The 22,084-nt window shown below is 43.3% G+C and overlaps 1 protein-coding gene across 3 annotated transcripts in view; it reads left to right on the forward strand.

Annotated features, from left to right (window-relative positions):
- LOC105916397 (protein unc-13 homolog C) overlaps positions 1-22,084 on the forward strand; it is a 181,036-nt gene that overhangs the window by 54,544 nt on the left and 104,408 nt on the right. For all 3 annotated transcript variants that reach the window (XM_021309664.2, XM_036136264.1, XM_036136263.1), the window contains 4 exons: positions 3,304-3,419; positions 4,108-4,271; positions 19,034-19,190; positions 19,594-19,662. In XM_021309664.2, the coding sequence (XP_021165339.2) occupies positions 3,304-3,419; positions 4,108-4,271; positions 19,034-19,190; positions 19,594-19,662 (506 nt within the window). The remainder of the gene's footprint in view (positions 1-3,303; positions 3,420-4,107; positions 4,272-19,033; positions 19,191-19,593; positions 19,663-22,084) is intronic.

Here is a 22,084-nt window from a genome sequence, read left to right on the forward strand (position 1 = left end):
ATTAAAGTACTATGACTGTCGGCCATCTCTCTTTGTTTGCCTCTTCAGCTAAAAGGAAGCAATTTGTGGGTATAGTGACCCCAGCCCACCGCTGCTGCTCTCTGCCTTTTTAAATGTTCACAATGCATGTTTAAATAGGCCATTGCTGTTATGGGTGCCCACCCCTCCGGCTTGCCTCCACTCTGAGCCTCTTGAGCTCCTCTTCAGTCTGGAGCTTTTGCATTTGTAGCGCTATTCTCTGTCACTTTGTCATGCTATTATTTTTCACTTTCCTGTCTCTTGACTAACTATCTTTAGAGGAAATTTCACCCATTTGACAAGCAGAAGATCTGAGGGGCATTTCAAGCCCCCACAGTTGTGACATTGTTAGCTTTGAGACGAAACAAATGTGTGTGCATTTGTTTGTGTTGTTATATGCAGTATTTGTCATGCTTCCAAAAACACGTTTTTGTAGATTAAAGCTGTGAGCAGAATTTTCTTTTATGTCTTTTATCCCATGAAGGCATCGTCTTGTTTCCCGTTTAATGATTTCAGATTATGACATTGAGAGATTTGGATTTTAATCTCTTAGTGTTTTATATGTCTTGCTTTTCTTATGTCAGCAAGGAAAGATTTCTGCTTGTAAAACATTCCTTCACTGTCTGGCAACACTGTTTTGGTCCTTTCCCCCCCATAAAACATTGGTTTTATTATAGGATTTTGGAGAAGTTTCTTGTTCTACCATTCCCAATTCACAGCAAAGCCATGCAAAGAAAATCAGCAGAAATACAAGTGCTTTTCAGAAAATGGTAAAATGGCATCAGAGAGGGTGCCCAGTCCTTTTGGTTATGGCTCTGTTTTTTTTTTTTTTTTTTTTTGTTTTGGCCATTTGTCAAATTGTTCCTCCCTGGAGGATGTTTGATTCAAATTTAGCCGATAATTAGAAATAATTTTCCTCATTCTAGTCATAGTGCACTTTAACAATATGTAAATCTATGTCTATAATAAATAATATCTACAAGCCCAAAGTCACTTAAAGTTATTTTGATTAAACCAGTTTATCCCATCAAATGTAAAAGTCCAGAAGGGGATCTGAACCTGCTTTATGGACAATAGTGTTAAACAAAATTTCCAGGAAATAGTATAAAATTCAAACAAATTAAATAAGAAATGTTAGGGTTTTTATGACCATTTTCTTGCCATACTCTCTCCCAACGAAACTAAAATAAACTGATATATGTACATGGAGGGGACAAAATGTTAATGTAGGCACCAAATGAAGATAAAAGTTGGCCAAGAAGTGGACTGACCCAGAGCCTGGTAAAACATGCATATGTGACATCAACTCACCACTGGGATCATGAACAGAGACTGGAGTTTTTAAGGAAACCAAAACAAATCAAATCAGGTTATTTCTATACAACACATAATCATCAACATCTCACGGCGCTTTACAGAGTCAAACAGGCATCGGTCTCCACCAGCATCCTGACCCCATTGTACAGAGCTGTGCTGGAGAGTGTGCTTACATTCAGCATCTCTGCTGTTTAGTTTAGTTACTTTACTGGTGTATGCAAAACTGGTGTTTTGTACTGGTGTACAAAACAAACACTGTACAATATTATCTACATAATGTACTACGGAATATAGAAGAGAAAAAAAATAAGATCTTAAGGAGTGGGATGAAGACAAACGTACTTATTCCCATCCCCAATTCCTTTTCCATGTTAAAGTTATATGGTTGCTGCCATTTATAGCTCAGCAACTAATTTTCAGAGTTGAATCAACGTAGCAAATTACATTAATAGCAATATAAATATAAAAGAATCTTCATATGCAATATAGCTATTATAGCCACAAATAAACATTACAATCCCTTATATTCAATTTCCCATAATGCACCATAATTTGACATCTGGCAGTTCTCACTGCTTGGATCCTAAAGTCACCACAGCCCCTCAGATGATAACCCCCTTTTCTCTGTGTGAAGAGCTTAGGGATGTTAGTTGCTATAATATTTTTATTGGCTTTATATAGAACTTGTACAGCATACAAAACAACTAAGTCAAAGAATTTTTGCAATTTGGACTGGAAGAATAAAGTGTTGATGTTGCCACAAAAACCTACTTTATGTAGAACTCTCACAGCACATTTTAGTAGTCTAAAAGGGGATGGTGAAGTTTTATAGTTATTGCCCCAAATGTATATACAGTTAGTTAAGTAGAGCAAAACTAATGAGCAATATAATCAGCATTGCGTTATAAGAAATATTTATCCTTGTTAATAATTGAGACAGTTTTACAAAACTTTTCTTTGTGTGTGTCTGATGTGTAGTTTCTAAACACATACTTTACACCATTAAGCCTCTTATCTTATGTGTTTTAAATTTGTATCTATTGTGTTTTCTATTATCTTACTGTTTAAATGATCTTTAACATTTCTTTTTTTTAGCTTCCTGTGGGATGCTTGGTCATTTTGCTTTCACCATTTCCTATCTATGCTGTTTAGTTGTTTCCTCCCAGTGCTTTTAGTTATGAAGTGTTGCCCTCTCCCACGGGATATTTTGTGCCAACCATGCCTCAATTTGTGCTTGCCGGGGGATGTTTATATCCCCTGACAACCGATGCTTTCAAGTAGTTTTCCAAATTATTTTGTGGTAATTTGGCTCCATTACGTATTATCAGTTATAAAGAGGTAATTTAGAGTTATTATGGTTGGTTCAGAGGGTCACATTATATAGCTTTACGAGTCAATTGACCCAACTGGCATATAGCGCTAAATTAAATATAAATTGTGTGTAATACAAAGTTTTTAGATAGTAACATACAGTTGAATTAGATTAAAATAACTGAAAGGGAAAGAGGAAAGGACAAAATTACAATCCATAGTTATAAAAAGTAGTGCATAAAAAGGTGAAAGGGTGAATCAATACTGAGCTGTCCATTTTCAGTTTTGCTGTATTTTATTTATTTATTTAATTTATTTATTCATTTATTTATTTGAATAGGGACAAAGTACATTAATGAACATCAGTATAAAAACAAATGTAAATATGCTGGATTATAGCTACAAAGCTAGTTTTCATCCGTAGTCCCTTGGCAGGCAAATACATAAGAAAGAACATATAATATACAATATAAGCATCACAAGGAAAAATTTCATTTAGGTAAAACTAAATTAATAATTATATTTTAATTTAAATCAGGAACAATTCCACTGGATGATTTAAAATTTAAATGTTTTTTTAGTAAGGTCCTGCTTTTTGACTTTGTGTATTTTGACAGTATTACATTTAACATTTGTCATCTTTTTCATGTGTAACAGATAAGAGGACTGACAAGTCGGCAGTATCTGGTGCCATCAGACTCAAGATCAGTGTTGAGATGAAAGGTGAGGAGAACGTGGCTCCTCCTCATGGCCAGTACACATGTTTACATGAGGTAAGTAGCAAAAGCGACATTGTTTCTATCAAATTCAGCTCTTTCTCTGATCATTGTCATGGTGTAGCTAGGCGTGGGCCGACTGTAGATTAAGATGGTGTGTTGACCTCGGTCAAAAATGTCATGCTACAGTATGTACACCAAAATCTAACACGATTGAAGTACTTTCCTTTAAAACATAAAAACGATTACTGATACTGCAGTCAAAATAATATCTTATTACAGATACAATTATATCTAGCATATATTATTTTTAACATTGATACAAAGACAAAAAAGATGACATTTACTAGTCAATTTACACAGTTTTTAAGTTTCAACACTATGAAAATATTGTGTCCTCTGCCAGAAAATATTTTCAAATGGCAAAATGTGTCTTTGTTGTAAATAAGGGAGAAGTTCAGCAGCCTTCTTTTCAGCCAGCTGACTGGCAGTGCTTAGTGACAGATGGGTTATGGACAGTTCAGCTCAGTCTTTGTCATTTTGAAACCACGGCATTTTAAAACCTTGCCATACCTTTTTAACTGTGAGCAGCTCGCGCCTCTGGGCAGCCTCGTATTATTTTTGCAGACTTCAGCTGTGATATACATCAATCATCAGCTTGGTCACACTTCTGCCGAGACGTCTCTTTTAAATCCGGTCTTTCATCTTTTTTTTTTCTTTTTTCTTGTCTTGTATGACTCACCAGAACCTGTTTCACTATCTGACCGAAGTGAAGAACAGCGGCGTGGTGAAGATACCGCAGGTGAAAGGGGACGACGCGTGGAAGGTCTACTTTGATGATGTGTCTCAGGAGATAGTGGATGAATTTGCCATGAGATACGGGGTGGAGTCCATCTATCAGGCTATGACGTTAGTACCTCCCTGATCTATGGCCTTTTACCTCATCAATCTGTCATTGTCTCATTGGGCAGAGTGGAGGGGAGAATGGGATGTTAGAAGGAACAGAGGCGTTGTAAAGATGTCTCCTCAGCAGAATTGGAGCTGGGAAGACAATCGCACACCTCCATCCGTTTGATTGATTAGTTGTTGGTTAGTGGGGAAAAACCTTCTAACCAGCGTTGGCCACATTGATCACAGGCAGCCGTTAACATCCTTGTTTCCCCCTCCGGCTGTTCCTCTAAACAAGCGTTACCTTGGCCTTCCATAAATGTCGATTCCCCCCCCCCCCCCTCCCCTCCCGCTTCTCCAATACAAAGAAACATGAAAAAGCTCTGCTTTAAAAACTTAAATAAATAAGTATTGATTGCTGATATGTAATGATTTTGTCCCCTGCTGTATTGAAGTTAACGAGTGACGCAGAAGACGTCAGCATCATACATGTATCTCATTTTTTGGTGATTACTTTTGCTTCATTCTTTTTAGGGCTTGAACCACCAGCCACTGGAATTTATAATGTGGTCCTTACACATGTTTTCCACCCATTTAAATAACATTTAGTCATGTTAACCATTAAGTACCTTATAACATGTATTAAATTAGAAGCAATCCTTTCCGATCAGACCATTGATCAGTGCTGCACTGCGAGCATTTGAAGCTCTTACAACGGAACTTTACGCTGGTCATTGAACTGCACCACTGCAGCTGTACGTGTTTTTTCACTATTTGGATACTTGAAGGATGATTTAAGTAAGTCAAATGCTAACACTTAGTGTTAATATCCTTCCTTGTAATCCTTGATTTATGTTCTTTTTTTAAAGCCTAGGCTTCTCTTCTTAGTCTTTACCATGTTGAGAGCACAGAATAGAAGCATTATCTTTTTTATTAGCAGTTTTTTTAAAATTTATTTTATCTAATTCTAAGCAATTTTACATTTTATTTAAATAACTTGTTTTCAAAGTTTCTGAAAGTTCTAGCAAGTTAAATTTTAGGCTTTTTAATTAGCTCGCTATCTTGTGCTAGTTAAATGTGACTGGAGTGCTTTCACACCCAGTCTGCCCAACTTTAACGCCGACAGCTTCCCTAACGACTTCAGCTCAAGGCAGCTACATTTAGCCAGCTGTTAAAAACCTAAACTCTTTTTTTGTGATGAAGGTAGTTAACAGCATAACAGGAATGGTTTGATTTTAATTGTTTGAACTCACAGTAAATTAGGTTTTACGAGCACAATCCTTTTGCAGCTTTGTGGTGAAAGCCGAACGTCTTTGATATAGCCTATTACTTCCCCGTATTATGGGGCACGAGATACAAATCACGGAGCTAACGAATGCCAACAGCGCATTTCTCCAAAAATAAAGACAAAGGAAGGAGGAAGCAATGCAGGAACACACATAATGTAAGACGTATTGAAAATGTGGATGTAGTTACAACTTATTTTTAAGGTCCAAAATCAAGATAATTAGATGAGTTTGGATCCATTAGTGCAAATTACAATACACTTTGTGATGCAGAATACAAATTAACTCTGATTTTTCAACAGGGCCAGTGTTAAAGGGTCTTAAAGTTTCATTGTCTTATCGGCATTATCATCATTTATAATTTTTCCCAAGTAGAAATATATGAGTTTAACAGCTAAAAGAAAAAGCATTTGCTGAAGTGTGTTGAATTTGGGAAACGTTTAGTCACTGAATTAAATTGCACACGTATTAATTTGTTGTATTGCAGAGACTCTGGTGTATTTGGGCCACATAAGCTACAGCATGTTATCTTATATTTATCCAGAATCTGCTATCCAGAATTCACATTTGAAACCTACAAGCTCAGATAGATGAGTTTGACAGCTGTAGACATTAATAGACAAAACCAACTTTAACAGATATATTTACCCCCTTAATTTATAACAAGTATGTGCGATAAGTTTTTCAAATGGTTACAGTAGTATTTAGATTATTATAAATTACAATTATACATGACATTAAAAGGTACAGTTTTTATTGCAACTTTCACAATGACAGTGACAAAAGAAAACACTATGTTGTCACATGCTCATTTACTAACTGTTAACATACAGTATTTCAATAAATCAGTCAATAATAACGCATCCTGTGATGTTGTTGAGATTTAAATGTGAGCTTCAAAATCTAAAATCAACCTTAAGTGTCATCATCTGACCTCTTATTTCCTGACTTTGTAATGAGGTGTCTTGAGAGGTCTTGGTGTCATTAAAATTTAATACAATCTTTTTATATATAAGACAAAACAGATTAACAATTTTCTACTCTTAATATTCTTTCATGAATATGCTTTAAATGTGGAAACAGGGATCCCTTTTCTAGTCAAAGGTTGACTAAAGAATCCACTTTAGCAGGTATTTTAAACCCTTGCGTACTAAACCATGTTTCTGAGGTTTTTTTTCTTCTTTTTGTCTATTTGGTCCTTTGAATATTTGATTCTCCTCCCAGCTGCTCCTTTATCAATCATTCTGCTTTTAATATAGATCCATCATGTCAATGGCTGTTCTGTTAGCTCTGTAAAGATGCTTATAACAATCTCCAGTCCTTCACAATAATAATAAAACATCTCTGTCAATAGTAGCCTCATGTACTGAGTGCAGCGGCTGCAACATTAGCAGGAATATAGCTGTGTTCAACATAATTTGCAACACAATATCACCTAACAGATTAATCGCTATTTTTGATGGAAATTATGTTTCCACATGCTGGCCTCTGGTAGTCACAGCCCCGCATCAGCTCTTGTACAAGGGTGAGCCAACTTTTCGGATTGAGGGAATGACGTAGCGATCTATAGTTTTTGCACGCAGCCCGCTGCAGGATTTAACAGCTTATGCGAGACTCAAAGATAATTTCCCACCGGAACAGTAAGAAGGTATACAGAGATATAGGCTACAATTTAAATTCAAAAGCATTTGCATATTCAACAATATGATTACTAGAAGTTTGTTTGCTGGTATTACCCAAAAAAACAACAACAACAAAATAAAATGAAATGGCAAGACTTCCCACACCGATTTTAGACAAAGTGCTGACGCTGCAGCACACCTCCCGTTGTCCCTTATGGTGTTGGGCCTATTCATCACTTACCAGAAATTATTGATCAGTTTGAATCCATGAGGATACAACAAGGAGACGACCCCCAAACACCAGCAAGCAGGCGGTATCTTGGTTCCAGCCCCAGATTTATCTTCCAAAGTGGACAGTCCAATCCCCAGACCTTAATCCAATAGAAAACGTATGCACTGTCATCAGAAATGCTTTTTCTGAGGCAAAACCAACAAATGCAAAGATATTGTGGAATCTAGTCCAGTCATACTGGGCTAGAATACCTGCTCACAGGCACCATAACTATTGACTTCTTGCAACCCAGGTGTGAAGAAGATTGCAAAAAAGCCCATATGCAACCATTGCAGCTGGTTGTATATGGGTCAGCCCTCCTTGGCCCTGGGACAAGATCATCTATCTATCAATTAAATTATAAAACCATATATGTGAAATTTAGAGTTTTGATTGTTTGGGCCCATCTTACTTAACTGAACACTTGCAGCCCTAAACTCCACTCAGAGCCCTGAGATCAGCCGACCAGCTTTTGTTGGCTGTCCCTAAAGCCAGGTTAAAGGCCAGAGGTGACAGAGCCTTTTCTGTGGCAGGACCCACATTGGGGAACAGTGTCCCTATGTCTGTTAAGCTCTCTCAGCTTAAGTCCAGACTGAAAACACATCTATTTTACCTGGCCTTCCACACCAGTACCAGTATGGAAAATTAGCACTTAATTGATTCCTTGGGAAATTGCTGTAATCTGAAATCAAGTACGTCTGTTTTTATTCATATTGTTGTCTGGTATTTTATTACACATTTTATTATCCTTTTTTTTATCAAACTAAGTGTTATTTATTGTTTTATCCTTTATTCACATGTGAAGTGATTGTTGTGAAGCGTGGTCAGCTGAGGTTTGTCGTAAATGTGCTATACGAATAATAAACTCTCTCTCTCTCTCTCTCTCTCTATATATATATATATATATATATATATATATATATGCTTACATTTTTCTTCCTGTCCTAAGGTACATTATAAAATGTTGCCTTCAGTATTGGTGTCAGCCCTCTGAGTGATTTTGAATAGTGAGTTGGAGGGATAAGCACATGAGTATAAAGTAATAATGTAGAAATTACATAAAATATGAAGAAATTACTAGGTATTTAAATTTAAGAATACATTTTATAAATTATAAATGTATTTATTAAAGATAAAGATATATACATTTAGTTAACATATGCATCTCTAGTTTTATTAAATCTTTTGCGTGTATAACTATCAGGACTTTTCAATGTATTAAGCTGTGGGATCTTTGGCTTTCCATATATATTGCAATCCAAATTGTTCACCTGTTAGACTTCAGCATGTGTGACATGTTTAGATTTGAGCTCCAAATGTCATGAGCCAAGACGTCCTTTAGCTGTTGAGGTTCTTCATTTTATTCAACGTTGTTCAGGCCTAGCCACAGATCTGGTGTAGCGGTGCTGACGCGGCTGATGGTAACCTCAATCTAGAGCGACTAGCAAAACACCGCAGCCATTAACGTTTACAAGCCTCTAAACCTTACCTATCAGACTTGTTGTAATTCTAATTCTCACTGGTAAAAATAGACAACACGTGTCTCACAGAAAGTGTTGAGTTTATTAGCGGCATTAGAGCAGACCACAGAGATGAGAGGTCCAGCTGTAGTCTCTAGGTAACAGTGGAGCAAGAGAGAGAATTGATGGTAGGCAATACCTTCGGTTTTAGGTGTGTTCCTGAAGCGACAGACCTGGTCCTGTTTGCTATTACTAAAGCGCTGATGCGGCTGACTGACCCAGAGCGGAGCAGCAGATTGAAGCTCAGTACTTTTGTCTTTCTTCGTGTGGCAACAAGCATCTTATAATTAACTCGAGAAGCTTTATGAACTCACAGCCAGAATTGTCTCAGCGGCTACACCCTCTCAGTGTTTTATGGGGGAGTTCCTGACCACTACTTCTAGGACAATTAGGAATAAAAGTATCATTATTCACAATTCTGCCTATTTTGGGGAAAATAAATTGTGTCCATAATTTTACATTTTTGAGGGCTCAGACCTGCCCCCCCCCCCCCCCCCCATACCAGTTTGTTAATAAAAGACAAAGGAGACTGTTATTTATGAACAGCCTTACTATTTTTTTTTTACCATTACCCTTACTTTCTGCAGAGTAAGAGTTCATATAAAAGTTTTCCTCATATTATAATTTGAAATAGAATGTGCAGTGTTTCCCGAGCATTTGTGTGTATGGAAATGCTCAGGCATGTAGGATTTAAAGATAAGGATTTCAGCTTTAATCGCTTTTTTAAACAGGCTGCCACTCTTAAACACAAGTATGTGGGATCTGTTTTGCTGCTTCACTGCGGTGTGCAGGTTTTCATGGAAGAGTTGTTGTTTCAGTGTGATATTCCGTGTGTTGCACCGCGCGAGGGATTGTTTGGTTCCCTAAGTCCAGAGGAGCGAAGCAGTGAGAGGGCTTATTACCAGCTTTATTAGGTGGAGTTAATGCTCCGGGCCGGAACCTTGTTTGGAGTCGGTGTTTCTCACCTAAGCGCTTATTATGCTTCATCAGGAATGGATGAAAGGCCTTACGTTTACATTTTTCTTTCATCAAAAAGCCTTGACTCCCAGTCACTCCTGACATGACAGCTGCATAAATCACAGCAGCTGTGAGAAGTCGCTCTCCCTCCTGAAACCAGTCCCCCATGCGCGGACTCACACACACACATACACACACACACACACACACACACACACACACACATACACACACACACACACACATACACCTACAACAATTGTGAATGTGCCCTCCTTAATTTTCCTGTTCTCCTCCTCTCCCGCCATCCCTACTTCCCACCTCCTAACCCTCAATCCCCATTTCCTGATATCTCTTTCTCATTTTGCCTGCTGTCAGAAATCATAATATACCACGTGAGCACATTCTTAGTGCATCTCGTTTGCCGCTGAAAACCGAAGCAGGGAAGCCACTGGGTTACACAATGCCTCCCCTCTCGAAAATTGGCTCAAGAGATCCAGCTCTAAAAGCATCATGGGAATTCAGCGGATGCCATCATCACTCTCCCTGCATCGCTCTCTTAGCTCGCCTAACTCCAAGTGCTGCTGGGTAATTTGGAGGCTGAAAGCAGAGTAATTAAATAGGCCTTGCAATGAGAACATATTTGTGTTTGTGTGTATGTGAGTGGGCATGGCCTGCACTCAGAAAGGAGAGGGAATCTGGAATCGTTACCCCACATAACTCTCTGCATTTATGAAAGAATGACTCACTGTGCTAGATATTCTTAGTTTGGACTGTTGTTTAGTTTTTTTTTTCGTCCAGCACCCAGCTTTTCTGTACTGTTTTAAAATATTTATAGAAAGATAGACTGATTGCATGCACTAAATTAGGTATAGAAACAATTTAATGCAAAATAATCTGTATGTATATATATATATATATATATATATATATATATATATATATATATATATATATATATATATATATATGAGATTCTCATGATGTGAGAGGTAACAGATTTTGCAGAGGTATGAGAAACAAGCCACAGAATAAATGCTGCACTTACTTTGCTCAGCCTATTTTTCTGCATTCAAGCTCTCAAACGTTTAAAAATATCTGCTGTGTTCAAGCATTTGGTTGCTGTGGGTCGTGCTAAAGGCTCATAAAGAACCCCGGGTGTAAGTCATTATTTTAAGCAATAAGGTAAACGGAAAAAATTTAATTTTACATTCCTGATATGGTGTCTTATCTGTTACAATTATATTCTATACCCTCTGAATGTGAAAGAAATTTCACACGGCTCGTAGAGCAGCAGGATTGTTTGTAGTTGTAGTCAAAGGACTCTGCGCTCTTCATTCATTCATTTACTGCATCTGCTAAAACAAGAAATGCGCCAGTCACAGCTTTGCTACGTGGTCATTTTACTGATATCAGGAGCAGAGGCGACTTTACACATTGAGTATGAGAGAGAGAGGAGTTAGTGTAAAGTATGTTGAAACAGGGACAAAATGATTACGGAGATGCCATTTCAACACGTCTTCAGCGTTTTATGATAGCGCTTAGCACAGTTTCTGTGTGTGTTCCCCACACTTGTGTGAGCTTTCCACAGTCACACTAGCATCAAAACAACCAAAAGTAGATCGGTGTGTTGGAGATCTCCCTTTCTAGAGGAATAATAAAAACAACGGTGGCATGTGACGCCTTTTCTGTGTTCTTCTAGTTTCAAGGATCACAGCTACTGCAGAAGCTGCAGTTATCTGTCTCGTTGCACTTCAATGCAAACTGTCCAATATTTTAAAGGCAAGAAATGATGTGATCCAATCTGCACTACACACAGGGGGTTTCTGTGTTTTTTCCCCATTAAATCTCCTTGCAGACCAGCTATAATTGCTACATTGGAAGTAAACTACACTCAACGGCAGTGTATTCCCACACACGTAAGCTGATACGCAGCTTTGACTTCCTCACCTGATGATTCGGTCGAACAACTGCAGGTTGTGTTATGATCGTGAATCAGGCAAACCCAGTATTCAAACCCAACAAGTGAGGTTAAGGCAAAAAACAGGATTTTAATAATGAAAACAGGGACAGGCGGGCTCAATAGTCAAAAGGGCAGTCCAAAATCCGGTACACAAAAAGCAGTCCAAAATAGGCAGAGGTACAGACAGGGCAAAGCAAGCTCGGATAACCATGGGACAGAAACTAGTCGGTAAACCGGTAAATCAGTCAGACAGGGCAGGAAAAACAGATCAGGGAACAGGCTGGCTCAGAATCAAAAAAAGGCTCTCGGGTTATCATCAACAGGTCAATCAGAATAAAGAATGCTGGAACTAAACTCACCGTGGCTCGTTAATGATCTGGCAGAGAACTGAAGACCGAGGCAGAACTATATAGTGGAGTGAGCAGGTGAACGGGAGTGAAGACTAATTACAAGTGACAGGTGGAAACTGAACTGAACTGATTGGCTAGTGACTGGAGGTTGACAGGTGAGCAGATCTGATAGGCTGGTAACTGGTGCTTGGGGAGTGACAGATAAACAGATTGAGTGAGCTGGCAGATTGCTGGGAAGAGACAGAACTGAACTGGAAACATAAATAAAATCAAACTACAATAAAATCTAACCTATTCCATAAACCAAAACTAATACAGAACCTAAACCTAAGACTAAACACAACACACACAAGCTATAATAGAAACCAAACAAGAAAGAGCCCAAAACCAAAACTGATTTAAAAGACCGGAGAGTTAACTAATACATTAAAATTAACAAACAGCTGAAACAAAACCCAAATCCTGACAGAGCCCCTCCCTTAAGGACGGATACCAGACGTCCTTAAACAAGACAAATGATAAACAAAAATGGACTAGACCGGGCGGGTGGAGGGAGGTGCAGGACGGAGGGCTAGAATCAAATAAATGTCCAAATATAAACTCAAACAAAACAAGACGAGTCAAGTTCTCAGGCGGGCGTCCAGGAGGACGGCCCCGACGAGTCAGGTTCTCAGGCGGTCGTCCAGGAGGACGACCCCGGCGAGTCAGGTTGTCCGGCGGACGTCCCGAAGGACGGCCTCGGCGTGTCAGGTTGTCCGGCGGACGTCCCGAAGGACGGCCTCGGCGTGTCAGGTTGTCCGGCGGACGTCCCGAAGGACGGCCTCGGCGTGTCAGGTTGTCCGGCGGACGTCCTCGGCGTGTCAGGCTCTCCGGCGGACGTCCTCGGCGTGTCAGGTTCTCCGGCGGACGTCCTCGGCGTGTCAGGTTCTCCGGCGGACGTCCTCGGCGGACGACCCCTGTGAGACAGGTAATCCGGCGGGTGTCCTGTAGGACGGCCCCGGTTAGCAAAGATGTCCGGCGGCCGGTGGCGGAGCAGGTCTCTCATAGGCCGGCGGCGGAGCAGGTCTCTCATAGGCCGGCGGCGGAGCAGGTCTCTCATAGGCCGGCGGCGGAGCAGGTCTCTCATAGGCCGGCGGCGGAGCAGCAACCTCGGGGACCGTCGGTAGAACAGGACCCTCAGGAACCGACGTCTGGAGAGAGAGAGAACAGAACCTGCCGCCGGACTAAAGGCTGGAGACAGCGCCGGACTAAGAGCTAGAAGAGAGGCCTGGCTAAAGAGTTCAGGAGGCGTCTGGCTACAGAGTTCAGGAGGCGCCTGGCTACAGAGTTCAGGAGGCGGCTGGCTACAGAGTTCAGGAGGCGCCTGGCTACAGAGTTCAGGAGGCGCCTGGCTACAGAGTTCAGGAGGAGCCTGGCTACAGAGTTCAGGAGGAGCCTGGCTACAGGCTTCAGGTTCAGTCGGCCCCTGGCTACTGGCTTCAGGTTCAGTCGGCCCCTGGCTACTGGCTTCAGGTTCAGTCGGCCCCTGGCTACTGGCTTCAGGTTCAGACGGCCCCTGGCTACTGGCTTCAGGTTCAGACGGCCCCTGGCTACAGGCTTCAGGTTCAGACGGCCCCTGGCTACAGGCTTCAGGTTCAGACGGCCCCTGGCTACAGGCTACAGGTTCAGACGGCCCCTGGCTACAGGCTACAGGTTCAGACGGCCCCTGGCTACAGGCTACAGGTTCAGACGGCCCCTGGCTACAGGCTACAGGTTCAGACGGCCCCTGGCTACAGGCTACAGGTTCAGACGGGGCCTGGCTACAGGCTACAGGTTCAGACGGGGCCTGGCTACAGGCTACAGGCTCAGACGGGACCTGGCTACAGGCTACAGGTTCAGACGGGGCCTGGCTACAGGCTACAGGCTCAGACGGGACCTGGCTACAGGCTCAGACGGGACCTGGCTACAGGCTACAGGTTCAGACGGGACCTGGCTACAGGCTACAGATGCTCCCAGACCCTTTAACACCCAGAACCTCATCAGTAACCCTTCCAGAACCTCCGACAAAGACAGTTTGGTCAGCCACTTGGGAAATTGGCTGTCAAGCCAAAGATGAGGGGGTAAGAGCTTCAGAAGAGGTCCAGGGGCCTCTAAGTCTCCATGGGGCTCTGGGTGCTTGTCTTCTCGGCGAGGCCCCCGACGGAGCTTGTCGTTCGGGCGAGGGCCACGACGCCGCTTGTCGTCTGGGCGAGGGCCACGACGCCGCTTGTCGTCTGGGCGAGGGCCACGACGCCGCTTGTCGTTCGGGCGAGGGCCACGACGCCGCTTGCCGTCTGGGCGAGGGCCACGACGCCGCTTGTCGTCTGGGCGAGGGCCACGGCGCCGCTTGTCGTCTGGGCGAGGGCCACGGCGCCGCTTGTCGTCTGGGCGAGGGCCACGGCGCCCAGTGTCCCGATGAGCCCCCGAGTTGCGGCCTGAAAGAGGGCTCGTCTGAACCCCCTCATCGTGGGCCAGTGGTAGACCCTCCTGGGTTCCCACGTCGCAGACTGGCGGCGGACCCTCCTGGGTTCCCACGTCGCAGACTGGCGGCGGACCCTCCTGGGTTCCCACGTCGCAGACTGGCGGCGGACCCTCCTGGGTTCCCACGTCGCAGACTGGCGGCGGACCCTCCTGGGTTCCCACGTCGCAGACTGGCGGCGGACCCTCCTGGGTTCCCACGTCGCAGACTGGCGGCGGACCCTCCTGGGTTCCCACGTCGCGGGCCGGCGGCGGACCCTCCTGGGTTGCAGCGTCTCGGGCCGACTGCGGACCCTCCTGGGTTGCAGCGTCTCGGGCCGGCTGCGGACCCTCCTGGGTTGCAGCGTCTCGGGCCGGCTGCGGACCCTCCGGGGTTGCAGCGTCTCGGGCCGGCTGCGGACCCTCCGGGGTTGCAGCGTCTCGGGCCGGCTGCGGACCCTCCGGGGTTGCAGCGTCTCGGGCCGGCTGCGGACCCTCCGGGGTTGCAGCGTCTCGGGCCGGCTGCGGACCCTCCGGGGTTGCAGCGTCTCGGGCCGGCTGCGTAGCCTCCGGGGTTGCAGCGTCTTGGGCCGGCTGCGGAGCCTCCGGGGTTGCAACGTCTTGGGCCGGCTGCGGACCCTCCGGGGTTGCAGCGTCTTGGGCCGGCTGCGGACCCTCCGGGGTTGCAGCGTCTTGGGCCGGCTGCGCAGACAGTGCTGCCTTATAGCTGCCGGAGGCCGGCACTGGAGCTGAGGTAGGAGGCGGGTCCTCTGGGACAGGTGCAGGTGCGTCGGCTGGACCCTTGGGGACAGGATTGAGTCCACTATAGAAACCCTGGAGAGCCGCTCTATAGTGCCCCTCGACCTCCTTTAATTTTGCCTCCAGCTCCTCTGAATACTGGCAGAAAAGAGCCTCCCTAAGGTCTTTAATAATAGGGGCAAAAGCTCTTAACTGGTCCTCCAGAGCCAGATCCTCAGCATCACGGGCGCCACCAGGAGGCGCTGTGGGCTGCTCAGCTCTGGGGAGCACCGGACTCCGATCCACTGGGCAGGAAGTGGCAACGGACGGGCGCGGTACTGACTCGCCTGTCGGCCGAACAGAACGGGTGAAGGAGCGACCCACAGGTTTCCGTCCCCTCCTCCGACGGCGGGACGGCAGGACTTGCTGGAGGTTTGATCCTGTCGGTAGAGCCGGGATCGGCGGAGCCCACAGCGTTCCCTGCATCTCCTCCTCTGGAGGGAGAGAGAGAAAAAGATCCGGGCGAAGATCCCGCACCACCTCCGCTTCGACCTCCATAAACAAAGTTGGGTCTGGATAAAACCCATGGGCAGAGCCGACAGCGGTGTCGCTGGGTGAGTGATCCCCTCTATTCTGAGCAGAACCTGAATTAGTGACAAAAAGCCCTCCCAATCGTAAGCTCGGAGCAGGCAGCGGGTTACTGCTGCTGCGGCTGCTGGAGAGATGGCGTCTGGGACCGATACCAGGGGGACAGAACGCCAATCTGGAACCCTCCCAAGCCATAGCGTGTGGAGGGGGAAAAAAAAAAACCTCTAAAAACTTGTTGGGCGATAGGTTTTAGTTTGGCCAGATCATTCTGTTATGATCGTGAATCAGGCAAACCCAGTATTCAAACCCAACAAGTGAGGTTAAGGCAAAAAAACAGGATTTTAATAATGAAAACAGGGACAGGCGGGCTCAATAGTCAAAAGGGCAGTCCAAAATCCGGTACACAAAAAGCAGTCCAAAATAGGCAGAGGTACAGACAGGGCAAAGCAAGCTCGGATAACCATGGGACAGAAACTAGTCGGTAAACCGGTAAATCAGTCAGACAGGGCAGGAAAAACAGATCAGGGAACAGGCTGGCTCAGAATCAAAAAAAGGCTCTCGGGTTATCATCAACAGGTCAATCAGAATAAAGAATGCTGGAACTAAACTCACCGTGGCTCGTTAATGATCTGGCAGAGAACTGAAGACCGAGGCAGAACTATATAGTGGAGTGAGCAGGTGAACGGGAGTGAAGACTAATTACAAGTGACAGGTGGAAACTGAACTGAACTGATTGGCTAGTGACTGGAGGTTGACAGGTGAGCAGATCTGATAGGCTGGTAACTGGTGCTTGGGGAGTGACAGATAAACAGATTGAGTGAGCTGGCAGATTGCTGGGAAGAGACAGAACTGAACTGGAAACATAAATAAAATCAAACTACAATAAAATCTAACCTATTCCATAAACCAAAACTAATACAGAACCTAAACCTAAGACTAAACACAACACACACAAGCTATAATAGAAACCAAACAAGAAAGAGCCCAAAACCAAAACTGATTTAAAAGACCGGAGAGTTAACTAATACATTAAAATTAACAAACAGCTGAAACAAAACCCAAATCCTGACAGGTTGTGTCCTCTTACAAAACACGCAGGGATGCCAAAAAGACGTCATTGATAAGTTTTGTGAATGGGGTTCCTGTTTTTGTGACCTGAAATCATGTCTTCTGAGAAAATGCAGCGTCCTTTTAAATAGCTTCACCGTTAAACCTTGGATTATTCTTGAAGAGCCACAGAGCATCGTCGTAAGCACAACCCGGGCCAGTCCGCTCAAACTGAACACTTCCAGCTATTTTCATGGCAGATCTGTTGTTAAATCCAAACGTTTTCAGGTTTATGTCATGGTAGAAAATTACTGGCAAATTTATTTTGAGAGAAGTAGCAACTATGATCAATCTGTGGTGATGAAAAAAAAACAGCTATTTTATGTTGATCCGGTTTTTCAAAGAGACTTGAGTTCACTTTCCCAAAAACAGCCTCCTCCTCAATCCGCGCAAATCAAAACTTAACAGTTAAGGTGTAGACTTAGAGAGAAAACCTTAAATCCCTCCTCAGACCCCTGAATTCCCTTCACACCTTGACATCCCACTCCAGCAGCTCAGCTACGACTTTGATGGGCTAATGACCCCACAAGAGGTTTAATGCTCAGGACTCCCCTTCCTCTCAGTTAGATTAAAAAAAGCCTCTGGAACGGGGAAAAAAAAAAAAAGATTTGTTTTCAGTGAACTCAAGCGTGTCCGGTTTGCTTTGTTTACGACTCAGGATCACTGATTATCTTTGCAGCATTTCTGTCTTTTCTCCTATACAGTGGGTTGGGAGGGGGGGGGGGGGGCTAAATGTTACTGCGTTAAAAAGCAGCAGCCACAGAGGAAAGACCAAATATTATTTTTTTTCAAGAAGCATCACAACCTCAATGTCTAAATAAATCTTCATAGATATAAAATAAAGGAAACAATTTTCCAAGCAAAGTTGATTGTTTTCAGCCTTCAATCCCTTAATGGTTTGGTTTACTGTCAGCCATTTTTTCCACATACTGTACCCCACTGCACCCTCATGTCGTTAACACTACTTATACTGCTTTGATTAATGATAGAATTTCTTATGGCCCTTGAAGAGACTTTTTTTTTGCTACGAGAACAGGGCAGTATGAACTACTTATAGTCTAACTACTCTGGCAAAAGTAATTGTTCGGAACACTAAAATGAATCCTCTCACAGACAAGGGTCTGAAGCTAATCTACAGGATTATTAGGCAACGTATCTTGTTGATTTTCTGCCTTGCAAAATTATTCACACGCCTTCAATATTTTCAGATTTTGTCACGCTACAACAACATAGCTTGGTGTATTTTATTTTATTTTTCCCCCCCTGATGCATGAACCAAAACAAAACACCTCAGCCTGCAGCTCTTTATTTAGCTGTATCCATCTCCCCCGACCAGCTTTACTGTTTATGCTGAAAAAAAGGCACCCCACAACAGGATTCTGCCACCATCATGTTTCACAGGAGGGTTGAGGGTGACGTGCTGAGTTAGTTTCCACCACACACGTTTCTGTTTCTGCTTCTGCTTCTATAGAGTAATGCTCTACTTCCCAAGTCTGTGAGTTTAGGCACCAAACAGCTGTTTATACTGAGAATAAATTGCTCAGGGGGATTATATTTATTAATCAATCAGTGTCTAAAGGCAACTGGTGGTGCTGTCTTTTTTGAGGTATGCAAGAACTTGTAAAAAAGAAAAAAAAACAGGTATCCTCTTCCTTCCACTTCACAATCATCCCGATTTGTTCTTTTGTCCATTAGATGAAATTCAAATAAAGTTCATTGAAGTTTGGGTTTGTATTTTGAGAAATTGTGAGAAAAAAAAAAACTTTTTCAAAGCTCTTTGGGGACGTTTTGAATTTAATATTTTTTTATTTTATGGCAACAAAAAGACGGGTGTATTCCTGTTTATACCTGTATTCCTCTCTAAAACACTTACAGTAAGCTGATAGTTGTTTATTCTCCTCTGCAGGCATTTCTCTTGTCTGTCTGCCAAATACATGTGTCCCGGTGTGCCCGCAGTGATGAGCAACCTGCTTGCCAATATCAATGCCTACTTTGCTCACACGACCACCACCACCACAACCACCGCCTCTGCTTCTGACCGATTTGCCGCCTCTAACTTTGGGGTGAGTCTTCCTTTCATTGTCAGTCACTTTGGATGCTTGATCTCAGTGGTCCTTTTTATAACCTTTTTAATATTTTCAGACATTCCTGACAACGTTCTATTCTTGTGCCAGCTTTCAAGTAATTTTCTAAACAATTTTCTACACAGGAAATCAAAACCATCAGCCATGGCTGCCAATGTCATTCATTCAAACTGTTAATAAGCTAATGTTGCAAGACCCGAAATAATATTTTTTAGGCACCACGCCGAGTCTGGCAGCATACCTAAAGACCTACATTTTATTCCAAGAAGTAAAAATGAATCACTGCAGACAGGCAATACCACAGACCAGGCAGTGTTATAATTTTTTTTTCTGGCATAGTGCTTTGGGAGGAAGCTAAATTATTAAATTCTGCTCCTAACAGAGGGAAAAATTCGTCAAATTACTGGACCAGCTGCATAACTCTTTGAGGATCGACCTTTCAAAATACCGGGTATGTAAGAGCATTTTTATATTTGGTGTTTACGTCTGTGTGTGGTTGTGTGTGCGCGATGAGATTTTACAAAATGTTGATTATCCATGCAAAGACAAACCCAAATCCACCACAAAATGTATGCACCTTATGCAGCCATTGTGTAAGCTTTCACATTTTCAATATTTAAATATTCAAAATGATATTTGTCTGTTCTGTATTCGTAATACACTGCTCAAAAATAAAATAAAATAAAATAAAGGAACAGTTTGAAAACACATAAGATCTCAACAGAAAAAAGCTTGCTGAATATCCATACTGATATGGAATTGGTAATGTGTTAGGGACAAAAGGATGCTACAGTACATCATTTGTTGAAAATGAAAATGATCAACCCACAAAAGGCTTAATCCAGAGTCACAGAGATGTCACTGCAGCAGCTCAAAATGGTCCTCAGTAGTTTGTATGGCCTCCAGGTGCTCGTATGCATTCATGAGAACGTTACGGTTCAACCTGGTGGCACGGATGGACCTAAACATGAGGTCCCAAAGCTGTTCTATTGGATTTAGGCCAGGGGAGTGCAGAGGCCAGTCAGTGGTACAAATTCCTTCATCCTCCAGGAACAGCCTGCAGACTCTTGCCACATGACGCCGGGTATTATCACGAGGAAGCCAGGACCCACTGCACCAGCAAAAGGTCTGAGACTGTCTCTGAGGATTCCATCCCAATACCTAATAGCAGTCAGGGTGCCGTTGTTCATCCTGTACAGGTCTATGTGTCCCTCCATGAATACCTATACCTAGACCAACACTGACCCACCACCTACCCGACCATCCTGATCAATCTTGTAGGCAGTTTGACATCCACTGCAGCTTCTCCAGACCCTTTCACGTCTGACACATGAAGCCTGAATGAACCTGCTCTAACCTGTGAAAAGATCAGGGAGCCAGTGCTGAACCTACAAACTCCGGTGTTTTCTAGCTAATGCCACTTGAGCTCTACAGTGCCAGGCAGTGAACACAGGGTCTACGCCATATGGCCATCGGGCCATCTGGCCACACTAATGGTTGTTCAGAGACATTCATACCAGCAGCCCGCTGGAGGTCACTTTGTAAGGCTTTGGCTGTTCTTACTTGCACAAAGCAGCAGATACCGGTCCTGCTGATAGGTTCAGGCCCTCTGATGGTCCTGTCCAGCTCTCCTAGAACAACCCCGTGTCTCCTGGATTCTCCTCCATGCTCTTCTCTGTGCTGGGAGACACAGCAAGCCTTCTGGCAATGACACTTACTTATGAGCCATCCTGGTGGAGTTGGACTGCCTGGTCAACCTCTGTAGGGTCCAGGTATCGCCTCCTGGTACCAGTAGTGACACTGACCTTGGTCAAAAGCAGAACTAATTAAAAGTAATTTTAAAAGAGCAGGGGAAATGTCTGTGGCCTCCATCATAAGAACCTTTGCTGTTTTTGAGCTCATCTCAATGTTGCCTCTTTAGAGCCCCCGTTGTTCATTTCATTAACACCAAAACAGCCGACACTGATTAACAACCCCCTCCACTACTAACCTGACCAGATCAATATTCTAGAGGTTGGACTGACATGATTTATACTCTGATAAAAAACAGTGTTTTCTTATTTAGTTTGAGCAGTAGATCCAGCTATTCATTTGGTACAATCCCTTGCAAGTCATGTGCAGCAATTTACTTTTTTTTAAACGTTTTTCACCTCTTGTTTGAAAGTGTGGCGTATGTATTCACCTCCTGAATGTGCAAAACATGTAGATCCACTGCAGCTACAGTGTTCTGGTCCCGGTGTTCAGGGCCATGTCCCTACCACCTTTACACATCTAGAGACAGATTTGTTTAGCTCAAACTCCGGTTAGATAATGAAAATCTGTGGACATCAAGTCTTAACACAGATAATCTACTGGATTTAACATGTTTTGTGTGTACCATTGTAGCACTGGGTGTATGTTTGGTGTTGTTGTCCTGCTGGAAGGTGCAACCTTCGCCCACAACAGCTTTTCTTCCGAGACCGTGCCTTCTGTCTGATCAGCTCCCTCATCCCCACAACACGATGCAACCACCGCTGGTCTTCCCACCGGCTGATTGGGGCCGAGTTAATATCAGTCGTCCTTCAGACATTGCTTTATGCGGCGCAGGCAAAAAAGTTCAGTTTTGTTTAAATCTGAGACCAGATTAGTAGAGCTGAATGACATCTCTCCTGTCAATAGATTTTCCTACCTGAGCTGTGGATCTCTGCAGCTCCTCCAGTGTTACCAAGATGTTCTTGAGTAATGCTTTCCTTGCCCGTCCTGCCACATGGCCATGTCTTGGTAGAGTTGCAGTTGTGTGATTTTTTTTTTCTTTAATTTTACTAGAGATGTCCAAAATTTTGGATTATTGCTTTATAACCAAACTCTGATTTAAACATCTCAACAGCTGTCAC

The sequence above is a fragment of the Fundulus heteroclitus genome, chromosome 4 (assembly GCF_011125445.2).
Source record: "Fundulus heteroclitus isolate FHET01 chromosome 4, MU-UCD_Fhet_4.1, whole genome shotgun sequence".
Classification (NCBI taxonomy): Eukaryota; Metazoa; Chordata; class Actinopteri; order Cyprinodontiformes; family Fundulidae; genus Fundulus; species Fundulus heteroclitus.